We start from the raw sequence: 18,651 nt of genomic DNA, 5'->3' as shown, positions 1-18,651 counted from the left end.
GTCCTATTTCAGATACTTAAACTTCCTCCAGATATCTATAATTAGAACTGGTAAATTTATATGGAAAACTTCTTCATATAAATAGAAGAAAAAAGTGGAATTGAATTCCTTCTATTTAAAACTGTTTTTTAAGTGCTAATTTATATCTGACATATATCCAATCAATGTATGAATTAATAGAATCATGTGGTTAATAATTCTATTCATATCACATACATCTGTGAACTATGAATCTGTATCTCTAACTTTATCTTGTGCAACACTACCCTTTTTTATGCAAAGGAGAACACAACATGCTGGGATATGACCCACAAGCCTTATTCACACAAAATAAACCTATATATCTTTGACTGCAAACATCCAGTGGATATGACTCTAGAGACAAAGTTATGTTGAGTGCAGTTTGTCTTTCACGCCTACTTAAGTAAGCATCCTCCTTACTTCCTCCTTAAATAACCACATGTGGCCGAAGCTACATTAATTTCCCAAATTAAAAATTAAAAAAAATAGTCCAATAATGCTGAGTTCCTTTAGGGTAGAAATTGAAGTAATTCATCCTAATAATAGGCTGATAACCTCATTTTCTTCATCTAAGTCTCACCTGTGACTTTAAAATGATTTTCCATTTAACACAATGGGAGAGATAGTTGAAAGTGATCTGGTGTGACAAAATCACTATTATGATACAGCTTTAGTTTTTATTACAAAGGCTGTGCTTATATTTCTTAAATCGTATCAAGTAAGAAACATTCCATGGAAGACTGAATTTAAACTGGAGTTCAAATATGACTGATAATTCATTAAGAAAAATATGTGTACATTTAGCTATGCTTTTGAGAGCCTGATTACTTCTTTAAAATATCTTGAGACTCTGCAGAGACTAAATAAAATAGTGTTCTTACTTACCGGTTGTCCAGGATCTCCATCTTCACCCTTGTCACCACCAACACCATCTTGACCCTATAATCAGCAAAAGAAAATGAACCCAGGTATTTCTCACTATTAACTCACTTTTATCAGAAAAAAAAAGATATGATTTACCAGCTTAGATAGACAAGAGTATCATTATATTCTTTCAGTTGTTTTTTTTAAGAATTATAGAATCTTTTACTATAAAATTTATGAAATTTCTCCCATATGAAATTAAAAAATATATAGTATGTTCTGAATATAAAGAAAGGGGAAGATATAATTATTATACAAGAAGAGTGCATCCTTTAACTATGAACAAATATGATGCAATTTGAGCTATCTGGATTTTAGAATAGACCAAGGTAAAAGCAGAACTCCTGTAATTTTGAAATAAAAGTAATGCTGCTACTCAGATAATTAAAATGTACAACCCAACAAACTCTGGAACACTAACCCAATGAAGAGATAATAATAATCATGCAATGCAAGTCTCAGTTCAGTTCAGTTCAATTGCTCAGTCGGGTCCGACTATTTGCGACCCCATGAATCGCAGCATGCCAGGCCTCCCTGTCCATCACCAACTCCCAGAGTTTATCCAAACCCATGCCCATAGAGTCAGTGATACCATCCAGCCATCTCATCAACTGTTGTCCCCTTCTCCTCCTGCCCCCAATCCCTCCCAGCATCAGGGTCTTTTCCAATGAGTCAACTCTTCGCATCAGGTGGCCAAAGTATTGGAGTTTCAGCTTCAGCATCAGTCCTTCCAATGAACACCCAGGACTGATCTCCTTTAGGATGAACTGGTTGGATCTCCTTGCAGTCCAAGGGACTCTCAAGAGTCTTCTCCAACACCACAGTTCAAAAGCATCAATTTTTCGGCGCTCAGTTTTCTTCACAGTTCAACTCTCACATCCATACATGACCACTGGAAAAACCATAGCCTTGACCAGATGGACTTTTATTGGCAAAGTAATGGCTCTGCTTTTTGATATGCTATCTAGGTTGGTCATAACTTTCTTTCCAAGGAGTAAGCGTCTTTTAATTTCACGGCTGCAGTCACCATCTGCAGTGATTTTGGAGCCAAAAAATAAAGTCTGTCACTGTTTCCACTGTCTCCCCATCTATTTCCCATGAGGTGATGGGACCAGATGCCATGATCTTAGTTTTCTGAATGTTGAGCTTTAAGCCAAATTTTTCACTCTCCTCTTTCACTTTCATCAAGAGGCTTTTTAGTTCCTCTGCACTTTCTGCCATAATGCAAGTCTAATAGTTTTCAAATATACAAATTTTTGTTCTGGTACATGTGGCTACAGTTTACATCTGTCTTTTCTTCCTAATTGTGGGGATCCACTGAAGTAATTAAGGCTTTTCTTTAATTATTAACTGGGAAGATTCCTCACAAAAATAATTCTTTTGTTTTCTCATGATACTTACTGCAGGGCCAGGCTCACCAGGGGGACCAGGATCTCCAGGAAAACCAACAGGACCCTAAGATAATGTTTTAAAAGGAAATAATAAAAAATAGTTTCATATAAAGTCATGATATTCTGAAACTTAAGAGGTAAAAGTCACGGCAAAACCATACAAAATATCTCTCTTCTCCTGCAGAAAAATTGTTTGAAATGATATGATATATGGAATTTAGAAAGATGGTAATGATAACCCTATATGCAAAACAGAAAAAGAAACACAGATGTACAAAACAGACTTTTGGACTCTGTGGGAGAAGTTGAGGGTGGGATGTTATGAGAGAACAGCATCGAAACATGTATATTATCAAGGGTGAAACAGATCACCAGCCCAGGTTGGATGCATGAGACAAGTGCTCAGGGCTGGTGCACTGGGAAGACCCAGAGGGATGGGGTGGGGGAGGGAGGCGGGAGGGGGGATCGGGATGGGGAATACATGTAAATCCATGGCTCATTCATGTCAATATATGGCAAAAACCACTACAATATTGTAAAGTAATTAGCCTCCAACTAATAAAAATAAATGGAAAAAAATAATTAAAAAAAAGAATAGCAAAAAAAACCAAAATGATATGAATTGAGAATGCTTATGAATATATAAAATGAAGAAAAGTTAGCCTCACCAACTATGGGTCAAAGTCTCATGATTTCGAGTCTTTCTATGAAAAGTTTCAAGTAGCTTTGCCACAGATGTCACTTTAAAGAGGACCAAGGTCACTCACCGGATTACCCTTAGGGCCATCGTCACCTGGCGGTCCCTTAACACCAGGAGGTCCAGCAGCACCCGGTGGACCAGCTTCTCCTTTCTCTCCTCTTTCTCCTTTGGGACCCTACATAACATAAGAAAAACAATTGATTCTCTTACAAGTTTTAAAACAGCTTCTTAATCTCAGCATATTAGGTCAGGGACTTCTCTGCTGTGGGAGCTTGTCTCCTGCATTGCAAGATGTTTAACACCATCCAGGTGCTTATTATGTAGATGCCAGCAGTTATCCTTCCTCCAAGAGTGACAACCAAAAATGTCTCCAGACATGGCCAAATGTTTTCCGGAAGTCAAGGTCACCCTCAGCTTAAACTAATCTAAGTTAGAATAGTACAATCCTAATACAATTCATATATAATCACTTGATGTAGCAGGGTTTGTTCATTTCTTTTGTGGATAGTCCACCAAAGATATGTGCAATAAATATCTTACAGTTCTTAATGTTCTAACTTATGCACATGTAATATTTTTTAAATTTCTATGTGAGTCAAAAATATGCAGAAGATAGGCAAAATTATTAAATAAAAAGGCTCTGCATTTGTGATGATTCTTAATGGATTGGAAAGGGAAACCAAGTAACTGAATCGCATCTAGGAGTTAAGTTCCATGTTTAAAATACTCTGAAAGAAATATCTTATCCCTAAAACACTATATTGACAATAAGCCAGCACTTACACCTGTGCCTGCTTCCCCAGGAGGCCCTGGGTTCCCTGCTTCTCCTGGTTCACCCTGTAAAGAAGGGAAATGAGTTATCAGAATACAGAAACGATGTTTTACATTTGTAAAACTGTCTTCAATGACGACTATGACACTTTAGCCCTTAACTTATTATGTTGTTTAAAAAGCAGGGACAGCTTCGATAAAAAGAAGAAACTTTTTCAGTTACTGACCTTAATACTTTATTTCTCACAACTGGGGAGATATTAATAGAACTGAATATGCTGGATGCTACAATTCTCATCAGTTAGTTAATAGCCAGAACATTAAGCCAAGTTACCACCAAACCACACAAAACAGACATTCACATGTTTCCGAAAAACTGTGTATTGTGTTGCATCAATATTCACATTACAATTAAGTTTATGGATTAAACAATTTAAAAATGTTTTCTTTCTAAAATATTAAATTGCTCTAATCAAACAATTTGGTAGTATTTTGATAATCCTATAAAATTAGTTAGTAGAGGTCTGAAGAGGTCTAAAGTGGAGCTATAAATACAAAAAGACTATTTGTAATATGCATATTTATACTTAGATACTAATTAAAATTTCTCCTTTTGAGTCTATATGTATATATATGTGTGTGTATATATATATATATATATAGTTAAGTCACTAGGTCATGACTGACCCTTTTGCAATCCCATGGACTATAGCCTGCCAGGCTCCTCTATCCATGGAATTCTCCAGGCAAGAATGCTGGAGTGGGTTGCCATTTCCCTCTCCTATGTGTGTGTATGTGTGTGTGTGTGTGTGTGTGTGTGTGTGTATTTCCTTCTCCAGTACATATACTTCTCCAAATATATAGGTAGTTTTTATGATTTCCACATATAGATATGGATGGCTATTTTCTGACTCAGTGGAATAATAAATAAACCTCCTAGACTAATAGGTTTTCTCTTGTGAATGTCTGTTACTAACTCCTCATACTTAGAAATGCATACAAACATAATATTCTGTTCAAGTAATCATTCAAGTGAAGTAATACAGTACATTCATGTGCCATGCATGTTTCTATACAAAACTTGTAGTACTAGAAAATCTGAAGTAAAAATTATTCTAATTAAAAAAAAAATGAGGCCTGAATTTCCTTTAATTTTTAACTTAGCTATTTCTAATGTTCCTGGCACAAACCCTCTGTTCATGAATTGGTTTGAAATCAAATATAAACATAATTCCAAGGGAGAGACTATTTCATGTATACAATTTCTTATTCTTTGAGAATATGCACATATTTTAACTTTTGCAATTGTCTGCATAATGAGGGAAGAGATCAAGTACTTTCTAAGAATTTATTAGTACTATTATTGTGTATAAATTACTTTCTCTCAAGATAAGTAGAAAATATTTCCAATTATCTTGAATAAACTTTACAAGTAAAATATTATATTTACATTATTTCCAAAGCAATGAATCATTCATCAATCCCAGGATGATGGAATAAAATGTATGTAATATTTTAAGAGTCATTATTCACATCTTTGAAAAAACTTAAGCGGCTTACCATTCAAATCAATTGTAAAATGTCCATATTAAATTCGTTATATATAGAATGTATATAGTCTACTGCATAACCTCAATCAGATGGAATTTAAAAAAGCCAAGCTCGCTCAAGCAGAGAGTACATTGGTGGTCACTGGGGGTTGTAGATTGGGGGCCATGGGGAGATGTTTGTCAAGGGTTCAAAATTTCAGATACTCAAGATGAATAAGTTCTAGAGATCTAATATGTAGCAGTATGACTAAATATATATGTAAATTACATTTTTGGTTACATTATAGACAAATATGCACAATATAAACAGCAATTACTTAAGATGATATTATCTTTAAAGGTCCCATTTAAAATTGAAAAGGGATTGGAGCAAGATTACAAGTAAAGCAATAAAACAGTGTAACAAGACTGGATTATACAAATTAAATATTTCTAGTATCAAGAAGGCTAACCATGCTTATTCTAAGTAATAGTAGTGTATTTACAATAATGTAAATTCTATGAAGACCACTGGCATAAGAAAGAGGTGGTAGATTATACATTTATTATTACTTATCATTTAACCATTTTATCCCATTCTGTAACACACTTGTTCAGATTAAAGCCCCCTTCAGAAGGGACAGCAAATTACTCTGTCTAAATTCATAAAACATGCATTCATTGTTTTGAGGAAAACACTAAAGTACAAAATCCATCTATAGCAAATATATATTACACAGAAAACAAGTTAAATTTATTTAAGCAAAGTGCAGCATGACTAAAGTAGCTTAGTTTTTCTTTTTTCTATTGAATTTGGGACTGAAAATAAATTTCCAGCATAAAAGTGAGAAAGCATTAAAATCAAATCAGATTCGATCTCAAAAATCTAGTATCTACATCAAAGTACACCCTAGATTCAAAGTATAGCCAGAATCTATACTCTAGATTCTGAAGAAAAGAAAAGAAAATTAGGAGTTTATTTCTATCTTGCTGTCACATAGAAAAGTTTTTAAACAGAGAAAAATAAAACTCTGTTTTTTTTAGTACAACAAATTTAGATGTTTTAATTGTAAGAAGTCAAACACCTATCTTGATTGACCGAATTATTCTATGAAGATGCAAAAGTGGCCAGATATTACCAGATAGACTTTAAGCAAATGGAAACAGTATGGGAAGGGAATTTCCCAAAGCTCCAAACATCTGGCATCCATGCTTATCTTCTAGAGTAGGGCAGAGGATAAAACCATTAAAGAAGCAACTTAAGTACTTAACAGTATTCCCACTGTACCCAAAAGCTTTAGGAAACAAAATAAGTTGAAAAAGTTGTAAAATGGTTTTAGAATTTGCTATATGGGCAGAAAACTAAAATTAGAGACTAGTCCTCACAATTATTTGTTCAGTATTAGAACCAAAAGAAGATGATGCAAAAGGAAGAAAGAGGAAAGGTGTGGGCTACCTTCATCTGTCTATTACTGTGATACCATCAGATAGCAGTCTTCTCTTCTGTTAGTCTTCCTATGACAACTCAACTCAAAGAAAAGGTTCTCTCAATTCCATTCTCAATTTATCTGCATTTTTTTAAACAGAAACTTAAAATTTAAGAATATAAACCAAGAGTTAGTCTTGGTTTAATCAAAATTAAAGCACTAGCCTTCTTATGAAGTAAGAATTAGATGAAAGCGAAAGTATTAGTCGCTCACTCATGGTGTTTGACTCTGCAACTCCATGAGCTGCAGCCCACCAGGCCCTGCTGTCCATGGGATTCCCCAGGGAAGAATACTGGAGGGGGTTGCCATTTCCTCCTCCAGGGGAAGAATTAGATAATAGCTTTCAAATATTTCTAATTTAGTAATTAAGAAACTATTTAAATAGGCAATTATATAAAATTAATTATAATCAAAATGCTAGAATGTGGGTGTTGGGAAGAAATAAACACTAAAGTACTAGATTCTCAACCAATTACATATCTTTTCTGAGGACTAAATCTTTTAACAAAAATAACTCAATGAGTATAATATATGATACATCAAAATTTTTGAGACTAAACAACAGAATCACTTTTATGATTAGGATAAGTCTATACTTCTGTTATTTATTAACAAAACTGAAACAAACACAGGAAATTTCTAAATTTTTTCCACTGCGTACTTTATGGCATGACACTTCTATGCCTCACACTGACGAAGAATTTATTTTTTTAAGTAAAGCAATATCAATGTTAATTTTCTTGAAAGTTCTTTTAAGAAATGAGAGTGAATGTATAAATAACAAATCGAAGAATCACTTTTATCATTTTTATAAAAAGGAAAAGCAGATATTTTAAATAAAATCATTTTCATGATAAAAGGAAACTATTCAGAGCCCAGATATTATATCAATGCCAGCTATTTTGAAACGTGCCAAAGACATAGTATTACTAATGAAAAAAGTAAAGTAAATTGAAGTCGCTCAGTTGTGTCCGACTCTTTGCGACCCCATGGACTGTAGCCTGCCAGGCTCCTCCATCCATGGGATTTCCAGGCAAGAATACTGGAGTGCGTTGCCATTTCCCTCTCCAAGGGATCTTTCCAACCCGGGGATCGAACCCGGGTCTCCTGCACTGTAGGCAGACTCTTTATTGTCTGAGCCACCAAGGAAGCTCAATTAGTAATGAAAATACAACTCCAAATATGACCAAATGAATGATTAATTCTTTTGTATTGTGAAGGATTCTTTTCTCCTGTTTAAGTCAGTTGCATCAACCAATCTCTTCTATTTTCAGCAGAATGTTACTACAGACACGGTCTAATCAAATATACCTGGGTTAAAGTGGATCTTGATTTAGTCACTTTCTATTGACAAAACCTTGATGAAATTACTGATATTCTCTATATTCTGCTCACTCAACCTAAAAATATGGATAAACTATTATCATCGTGGGGTGGTTGTGTTAGTTACAAGGAGTAATCCACTTATACCACTCAGCACCATGACTGGCAATAAAAAATGTTACACCGCTAAATCATTTTACTTTTAATTTATTTAACTATCACAGAAGATGATATAAATATGTGCAAAACATTTAGAAAGACACAACTATTATAAGCACTTAAAATACTAATTGATATTATTAAAGCCCCCAATTCTTGCTGCCTTAACTGTCTATCACTGCATCCCTTACCTTTTCTCCAACACCACCAACTGAGCCAATGGATCCTGGGGGTCCTTGTGGTCCCTGCGGTGTAAGAAAGGGAATACAGTTATCCTTACTCTTGTAATAAGATATAAATTCATAAACATACATCCACTTGTTCTCAAGGAGAGAAATATGTGCAAGAATATCTCGTCATTTGAAAGATGAGACAAGATGATGAACTTTATGGAATTGTCAAATGTACTGGATAGCAAATAATTTAATTGTTTTAAATTGATTTTCAAATGCACCAGAATTCTGGAGATAAAGCAGAGGACTTTCCAACTCTAGTCATGTCAGTTGATACTTGGAACATAATTTCAATCTCTCAGCCAATTGAGTAGATCAGATTTAGAGGATGGTTTTGCAGATTTTCTTAGTGGATCAAAATATGACTGATTAAGAATACTACAATCCATGCAAAAACAATATAAACCATCTCTTAGTCTTTAAATTACTTAGGAGAATTAAAACCTAAAAGCATTTTTATTAGTACATCTGCATGTAATTTATTTTACCTAGTTCTGGCCTGCCAGAATTAAAACCAGGAATAACAGAAGAGCAATAAAGACAAGAATAAATAACTTGCTCTTTGTGAAAAGGGAAAGTCAAATGGAAACAGAACACCAAAATCTATAAATCTGTTAATAGTAACAATAAGATAAATATGACATTACATTCCTATAATATTAGAACAGTCAGTCAACAGTTAAGCTTGGGGGAGATCATTTATACAATTAAGAGGAAACATTTTTTTACAGGGTAAGAAGTACATATATTATCATGCCCATGTTACTCTGATATATTCTACAGAAGAAAATACAAAATTGCAAAATTTTTAGATAAAGGATGTTTGGAACACAGACCTAAGCTAGTATAGTCAAGGCAATTACAAACCATCTCCTCAAGCAGTTGTAAAAGATAAAGGGTTAAATCTGAAATAATTCAGCAGCAGTGTAGAATTATTATGTGCAAGACAGTAATTTGAACTGAACAATGCAGTACTCTAGTGAATATTTTTCACTTAATATATATTTCTCACTAAATATATATTGCATGTAAACTTTGTACCCATATTATATTAATATTTGTAGGAACTAGCTCCCTACAAAGCCTTTCTTTTCTTTTAAATAAAATGGAGTGAGTAAATGACCCCTGAGCTACTGTTCATGTAAACATTTCAAAGGAGTGTAATTATCCCCACTGTATTTTAAATACTACCTGCCATTACATAATATCTATATAACTTCAAAATAACTAACATATTTCACAGTCTTACATCAGCTCCATTAGGACCTTGAGGACCTCTTGGGCCTGGAGGACCAGGTGGACCCTGTAAGAGAAGAATAGTAATGTTTATGAAGATCAAACTCAAATGCATTCCTGATATTTTCATTTTGTGATTGAGAAAACAAAAAGAAGCTTCAGCCTGCAAAATCATAGTCAATAAAGCATATCAGGGTTGTAAGTCATTCTTGATGGACACATCATGTTAGCAAATGTTTACACATAGATATGGGGAAATTAGAACTGCAAGAAGAACAATTTAATTAAAAATTATAAAAGTCTATTATACTATCCAGTACAATGAATTCATAATACAACTAAAATATTATATGCCAGAATATACTAGAATGCTAGAGTATAAAGCGGACATAAAGTTGGGAAAATAAACAGTGCTTGAGTAGATTTAGAATTCATTAATTGTATATTTTTTATTTGTATATTTTTACTTTTTTATTTTTTTTTTATTTTTTTTTTTTTATTATTTAATTCTTTTTTTTTTTTTTTTTTATTATTTTTTTTTTTCCAGTGGGTTTTGTCATACATTGCTATGAATCAGCCATGGATTTACATGTATTCCCAATCCCTCCCACCTCCCTCTCCACCCGATTCCTCTGGGTCTTCCCAGTGCACCAGGCCGGAGCACTTGTCTCGTGCATCCCACCTGGGCTGGTGATCTGTTTCACCATAGATAGTATACATGCTGTTCTTTTGAAATATCCCACCCTCACATTCTCCCAGAGAGTTCAAAAGTCTGTTCTGTATTTCTGTGTCTCTTTTTCTGTTCTGCATATAGGGTTATCGTTATCACCTATTTTTACTTTTTTAATGTCAGCTCTCATGTTATATATGCCAGAACTGGAATAAGATTAACTGTTTAGTTGTCATCCTTAAATAAAGGTTCTTGCTCCTGACTATGCATTAAAATTACCTTGGGACAATTTCTGTAAAGTACTGATGGCCAGAACCCCTTACTTCAAGACTGTGTTTAAATTCATCTGTAGTAAATCCCAGGGCATTAGTACTTCTTTAGAGGTCACAATTTATTCTCATGTCATGGTTGACTATTAGCTATTAGCTATCACCATAAGTCAAAGAGAATGTATTAATGATTCAGCGGACCATAGCAAGAGTATTCAGAGAGAAGCTTGCTATGCAGTTGAAACTGTTTAGGGTATTAATTAGTTTTTTGGATGGGCAATGTTTATGTTTTTTGTTCCTTACATAATCTAACATGTAAGTATAAAATTATCAAAATATGTATTTTGAAGGAAGCAAATATTGAAGGCAATGTTTATCAAAGGGAAAGAGCAATTAGGAAATGTATTCATTTCATTATAGATGTCAATGATCCTGGCTTGTTTTTTTCCTTACAAAGATAGTGCTTGATCAACAAATATATGTATTTTAAATTTTTAGCTGAAATATTAAATTTAGAGCAAAAATCCAGAATCAATAATTGCATATTATTATGCCAAAACATTCTGATTAAGATAAAATCCCTCATTAAATTAAGAATTTGTTTCAAAGTATAATTAATTTTTAATAGTGTGTTAACATTTGTTAGTTACCCAAATCCTGGGTAACTATTATCTATTATTTACCTGTTTCACATCAAAGGCCAGAGTTAAAGCGAAAGACTAAAAAAAAAACCCAAAGTGTAGCAGTTTATATATACCTAACAATACATACACAGAGAAATAAATCAGATATAACAATACATCAACCAAAGAATGCCATATGTGTGCACAACATTATTCCAAACAGAGAAAAAGGAAAGATAGAGAAATATTCAAGACAGTGAGAGAAACTTTAAAAGTGTCAGATGCAAGTCTGGGTGAGGAACAGGGAGGCAGCAATCTGAAAAGTCATTACCTTTAGGACTACTTTGTTCATATTAATAAACCTTGAGAAAGATACAAGTAATGTGGAAATTCACAATACATCAATTCTAGAAAATAAAAACTTACCATGGGACCAACATCCCCATTTTCTCCTTTTTCACCGGGTGGGCCTGGAAGACCCTAAGAAAATATAAATAGAGAAACAGTAAAATTCATTCATGTATTTAAAAAGAAATATTTGTCCAATTTCTCATATAGAATTCAAAGTTAAATACAGCTAAATAAGAACATGGAATTAAGACTCATAAACTATTATCTGTCAAAATACATATAATGCAAATATTGACTAAATATTAGGGAATCATGTATGTACATCCATAAATTCACACTTTGCGTAGTATTATACTTTTTGATTTCAATTACAAGAACTAAATACATAATTTGTTCTGAGAATTTATAAATACCTAATCATTTTCTCCATCTTTTATGAGTAGTATATGGAATTAACACTGCAAAAATGTTTTTGAAAAATCTTGTTCCAAATTATTTTAGGACACCTTATCCTGGTGAGGATTTTATAGATAGGAACAGTTAGACAAAACTCCTTTGAAAATAAACATTCCACCCAATATATGTCCAGGGTTACAAATATCTTCTGAACTCTTGACCTGTTAATTCCACTTCTGGATCTTAAAAACTCATAAGGCCATGAGACCTGATATATTACACTTCCTTTATTCACTCAAATCTATTTCCTTTATGTTCAGTTGTAGTGTAATAGCTCTAGGAGAGGTTCTATGCTATTGAATAAAATCAGAGCAGCTGCACTCAGATTTCACCTGGCCCTATCCTTATGAGCCAGCAAAAAAAAATTACTGTACTCCCTCTTGATTTTCCTAATTCTCCCAGCATATCTGTTTATATTTCCTCTTTTATATTACAAAACTTTGTACACATTTGAATCATATACTTAAAAACACATTTGTACCACTTGTTTGCATACTTATACTCATGGGATGTCAAGGTTGTATATTGTCACCCTGCTTATTTAACTTATATGCAGAATATATCATGAAAAATGATGGGCTGGATGTAGCACAAGCTGGAATCAAGATTGCCAAAATCACTTCAGATGGTGACTGCAGCCATGAAATTAAAAGACACGTGCTCCTTGGAAGAAAAGCTATGACCAACCTAGACAGCATAGACAATACTTTGCCAAAAGCAGAGACATTACTTTGCCAAAAAAGGTCTGTCTAATCAAGGCTATGATTTTTTCAGTAGTCATATATGGATGTGAGACTTGCACTATAAAGAAAGCTGAGCACAGAAGAATTGATGCTTTTGAACTGTGGTGTTAGAGAAGACTCTTGAGAGTCCCTTGGACTGCAAGGAGATCCAACCAGACAATCCTAAAGAAAATCAGTCCTGAATATTCATTGGAAGGACTGATGCTGAAGCTGAAACTCCAGTACTTTGGCCACCTGATGTGAAGAACTGACTCACTGGAAAAGACCCTGATGCTGGGAAAGATTGAAGGTGGGAGGAGAAGGGGACGACAGAGGATGAGATGGTTGGATGGCATCACTGACTCAATGGATATGAGTTTGAGTAAGCTTCAGGAGTTGGTGCCGGACATGGAAGCCTGGTGTGTTGCGGTCCATAGGGTGGCAAAGAGTCGGACATGACTGAGCAACTGAACGGAACTGAACTCATGGGACATTGCTCTTTCAGGTCAATCTTTTGTCTCTAACAACTGGCAGAGCATCACGGAAAAATTGAGATTTTAATGAAATTTTGAATTTATTTTTTAATTAATTAATATTAATTGGAAGCTAATTACTTTACAATATTGTAGTGGTTTTTGCCATACATTCACATGAATCAGCCATGGGTGTACATGTGCCCATCAGCAGACTAATGGATAAGAAAGCTGTGGTACATATACAAGATGGACTATTACTCAGCCATTAAAAAGAATACATTTCAATCAGTTCTCATGAGGTGGATGAGACTGGAGTCTATTATACGGAGTGAAGTAAGTCAGAAAGAAAAACACCATACTGTATACTAATGCCTATATATGGAACTTAGAAGAACTGTAAAGGTAACCCTATATGCGGGACAGCTAAGGAGACACAGATGTATAGAACAGTCTATTGGACTCCGTGGGAGAGAGCGAGGGTGGGATGATCTGAGAGAATAGCACTGAAACATGTATATTATCATATGTGAAACAGACCGCCAGTCCAGATTCGATGCATGAGACAGGGTGCCAGGGCTGGTGCCCTGGGATGACCCAGAGGGATGGGATGGGGAGGGAGGTGGGAGGGGGGTTCAGGATGGGGAACACATGTACACCCATGGCTGATTCATGTCAATGTGTGGCAAAAACCACTACAATATTGTAAAGTAATTAGCTTCCAATTAAAATAAATAAATTTAAAAAAAGGAAAAAAAGTAATCTTGGATAGATGATATTTGATATTTTTATCCTTATTATATTTCAGTTTTTAAATGCTGGGAATAAGCCATTAAATTGTTTTTGTGATGTACCAACTCCATATGATTCTCAGTTTGGAGAGAGGATACTTTACTGAGTGTATTTGTAAACTTTTTAATGTTCTATATATTCATTTGTATGAGGAAATCTTAATTACTGATTTATAACAACATATACCAGAATTTCATTTATTTTTTTTCTCATTTGTAAGTTAGATGTCTAGGAAAATAGCCTATCATATGTACTTACTAAATGGTTATCATCAACTGATGCTAGCTTCTAGAATTACTAAAGAAGTTCCTAAGAGGAAATAGCCAGGTAGTGTTTCCAATTATATCCTGCTTAAAAATAATCTGAAAGAGGTCACCAAAATGTTAGATTCCAAGATCCACAACCAAGGAGATTCTAATTCATTGATGGAGAACATGAACTCAAATTCTTAAAAAGACAAGTAGATTTTTAACACAGATGAAATAAACGTTTCAGCTTAAGCTCATTTCCTTAAGTAGTAAGCATTACAATGTAAACATAATTAAGCTCTTATAAACACCACATAAATTAACAATCACATTCCTTATCTCCCACCATCTGTAGTGTACAGTGCATCTGATTTATAATTTCCAAATTGAATGTTATGTAAATATTAGTTCATAGTTGTATTTCTATAACACTCCTAGTCTGCATTGCCATTTTTATTTATGCATATATTATTATTGATATTAGTTCAGTAGAAACCACCCAATAGAAAAATACTGAAATATTTATCTCTCTTTATGAAGTTTGATTATAGTTCAAGTTCTCCCGCATTGCAGACGGATTCTTTACAGTTGAGCCACAAGGGAAGCCTGAGAATACTGGAGTGGGTAGCCTATCTCTTCTCCAGCAGATCTTCCTGACTCAGTAATTGAACCAGGGTCTCCTGCATTGCAGGGTTATTCTTTACCAACTGAGTTATCAGGGAAGCCCCAAGTTTAGACAGAATATTCTTATTATTCAAATTAGTAGAAACACAATGAGTCAAATGCTTTTCTTGCGGCAACTAAATGTGCAAAATGGCACTCCAGTGTTAATCAGTTTTCAATGTCACAGCTCTTTCCTAAGGAGTAATTTATGCATAGAGAGATTCTGCTATAAGGTCTGTTAATTTAAAATCATTTACCTCTCAAATGATGAAACAAATGAATTCAGGCCAAGAGCTCTCATTCTATATGTGTTCTTCATTTGTAGACAAATAGTAAGCGACTACTACATTATTATTATTTATGTCTAATATAATTGCTAACATCTATTCTGCCACAAAGACTCAATTAAAGGATGCAAGACGCAATTGTGAGCATGTTAATTACATTAGCATCTTTTCAGATTCCTGATTTAAAGAGGAACTCTGGGAAAATATAATCAATTTTTGGGGGAATTGATTTCTTGAGTCACCTTCATCAAAGATCATATTTCTTACTCTGTGTAAATGAAAGCTTTTTAAAATATAATATTTTGTAAATATAAGTTACAAGGTACCTTTTTTAATCATGAGAACTAAATTTCTTAATTACAACCTTATAGAATTCAGAATAATCAGTTAACTGAACAAGCAGAAAATGAATGGTAATATATACATCAGCAATCTAATTTCTAATGCCTTATTTTCAAATATATGTGCTGCTCACATATACTGATATATATTGCTCAGGATTGCTTATTTATTATCATATAATAAGTATAAATGTGGCTTCCCTGCTTTCTCAGAGGTAAAGAATCCGCCTGCCCGTGCAGGAGACCCGAGTTCAATCCCTGGGTTGGGAAGATCCCCTGGAGAAGGAAATGACAACCCTCTCCAGTATTCTTGCCTGCAAAATCCCATGGACAGAGGAGCCTGGTGGGCTACAGTCCATGGGGTCACAAAGAATTGGACACAACTTAGCAACTAAACAATAGCAATAAGAATAAAAGGGTTAAATGAAAATATGATATCACTCTTTTATACTACCCAAGTTGAAAAGGAACTATTTTGGCAATAAAAAATGTAGAAAATTACAATATTATGTTCACTGGCAGACATCCATTGAGGGCAATAACAATAATTGTTATATTTTAATAATGTAACATAATTCTATACATAATAAGGTACTTAATATTAAACATTATTATGAACTAGATGACTCAATCATTTCTAAAATTGCTAATGTGGCATAACTAATATCCATATGTACCCAAATATCATTCAAAACAAAATTTTATGATCTTTTAGAGAATCACTAGGTAAGTATCAAATAAGCAAGTGGCAGAAGAAAGCCAGATGTTTCCACAGTTTGTAGGAAGCAGTTAACTATCTACTATGCAATGTTTTGCCTAAGAACCCAGCTATAAGCTATATTTAAAGACAATTTCTTGGCCTACAATGTTTTAGAATGTAATATTTCCTAATGGGCTTACTAAAATACAAATTATAATTCTAAATATAAGAAGTTATTTTAAAGATTATTTTAATCATTTAAATTATTTAAATGATTGGAGCTGAAGCTCCAATACTTTGGCCACCTAATGGGAAGAACTGATTCATTGGAAAAGACCCTGATGCTGGGAAAGATTGAAGGCAGGAGGAGAAGGGAATGACAGAGGATGAGATGGTTGGATGGCATCACTGACTCCACGGACATGAGTTTGAGCAAGTTCCAGGAGTTGGTTATGGACAGGGAAACCTGGTGTGTTGCAGTCCATGGGGTTGCAGAATGGGACATGACTGAGCGGCTGAACTGAACTGAATGTTAATTTGTTTATTTTACCTATTGTGAAAGCGTTAGTCACTAGGTCCTTCCTGACTCTTTGTGACCCCATGGATTGTAGCCTGCTAGCATCCTCTGTTTATAGAATTGTACAGGCAAAAATACCGGAGTGGGTAGACATTCTCTTCTCCAGGGGAATCTTCCTGACCCACGGCTAGAACCCAATCTCCTACATGATACGTAGATTATTTATGGTCTGAGCCACCAGGGAAGGGAAGCCCATTTTACCTCTTATTGATTAACATTTGTTGTTGGCAATTTCTGTTAATAGTTACAATTTTGTGTGTGTGTGTGTGTGCGTGCGCTCAGTCACTTAGTCGTGTCTGACTTTGCGGCCTCATGGACTAGCCCACCGGCTCCTCTGTCCCTGGAATTGTCCAGGCAAGAATACTGGAGTGAATACCATTTCCCACTCCAGGGGATCTTCCCCATCCAGAGATGGAACCAGTCTCTTGTATCTACTTCACTGGCAGGAAGATTCTTTACCACTAGCACCACCTGAGAAGCCCCAGTTGTGATTGACAGTTTGCTATTTCTCAAAAGGTTCTTAGTTTCTGCTAGCCATCTGGAGTACTAATTTTCCTGCTTTGAGATGTGAAAGAAGCTTTCTAACATTGTGCTTTTAAATATACACTTAAAGAAGCTTGTCATTCATTTTCCATATACAATGAGAATGAAGAAAAGCAGTATTAAACCTAAGGTGGGGCTAAATAATCTCCAGAAGCAGAAACCAAGGCTGATGCAGTTTCAGAAAAATTAATAGTAATTGGTAAAAAGCAGTTAAAGTTCAGATATATGTTTAAGTAAAATGGTCATTATACCTAAAAACCAAGTTTCTAGATAGAAAAAAGGACCTGTGCTTTGTTTTACATCCACCAGAAAACCTGGTGTGAGAAGTAAGTGGGAATGACAGGGTGTGCAATGCAGAAAACATCTCACCTGAAGACCTATGGGACCAGGAGGTCCTGGGAAACCTCTGGCACCCTCATCACCTTTTTGTCCAAACATCCCCTGCTGACCTCTGGGACCGGGCTCACCATCACCTCCCTAGAGAAGACCAATACAAATGATCACGAACTGGAAAAATCATATTTCTGCCATAAGACATCATAAAAATATAATCATTTCTCTTTTAATCAAAGTTGGTCTATTATAAGCAACCAAGTAATAAGTAGGTAAAATTTACATTATCTGCTGCAAATATACAGCAGATAAGTTTGTTTTGCTTTATATTATTTGATTATGGAATATGACTGATTTTGATTTTTCTCATTTTTACCAAGTGAAGTAAGAGCTATGTAACAAGGGAAAATAATGTTCAGAATTTCCTACAAATTAAGTACTTCCCAACTGGTTATTAGCTATCTTCCAATGAAGTCACAGTGTTTTTTGCTTATAAAGATCAAGTTGGCTACCTATATTAGATAATTTAAACTTGATTCAATGTTAAGCCTACAAACAAACCTATTACCACATGAAATCAACTGGTTATGTGACAGTTCATGGATCTATCTAATCAGAGAAGAGTAAGGGCTAAAGATTTGCTGAACAAAGAGGAACACTTACAGCAATTCCAGGGGCACCAACTGGACCTTGAAGACCTGGGGGACCAGGAGGACCCTGAAGTGAGATAAAAACCAGTAAATTTGAAACTGAAGCCAGAAGAGCCTCAGTTATATAGTGCGGAACATTTGACTGATCTAAATCTATTAAGCATCTATACAGTTCTTGG

General features: G+C 34.6%; 1 protein-coding gene across 2 annotated transcripts in view; it reads right to left on the bottom strand.

Annotated features, from left to right (window-relative positions):
• COL11A1 (collagen type XI alpha 1 chain) overlaps positions 1-18,651 on the bottom strand; it is a 211,970-nt gene that overhangs the window by 30,055 nt on the left and 163,264 nt on the right. For both annotated transcript variants that reach the window (XM_061121277.1, XM_061121276.1), the window contains 9 exons: positions 18,486-18,539; positions 17,859-17,966; positions 11,763-11,816; positions 9,788-9,841; positions 8,497-8,550; positions 3,820-3,873; positions 3,104-3,211; positions 2,347-2,400; positions 907-960 (listed from right to left, as the gene is read on the bottom strand). In XM_061121277.1, coding sequence (XP_060977260.1) covers positions 907-960; positions 2,347-2,400; positions 3,104-3,211; positions 3,820-3,873; positions 8,497-8,550; positions 9,788-9,841; positions 11,763-11,816; positions 17,859-17,966; positions 18,486-18,539 — 594 coding nt within the window. The remainder of the gene's footprint in view (positions 1-906; positions 961-2,346; positions 2,401-3,103; positions 3,212-3,819; positions 3,874-8,496; positions 8,551-9,787; positions 9,842-11,762; positions 11,817-17,858; positions 17,967-18,485; positions 18,540-18,651) is intronic.

Source organism: Dama dama, chromosome 20 (genome assembly GCF_033118175.1).
Source record: "Dama dama isolate Ldn47 chromosome 20, ASM3311817v1, whole genome shotgun sequence".
In the NCBI taxonomy this organism is placed as follows: domain Eukaryota; kingdom Metazoa; phylum Chordata; class Mammalia; order Artiodactyla; family Cervidae; genus Dama; species Dama dama.
The sequence above is the reverse complement of the archived record's forward strand: the minus strand, read 5'-3'. Positions and strand labels throughout refer to the sequence as shown.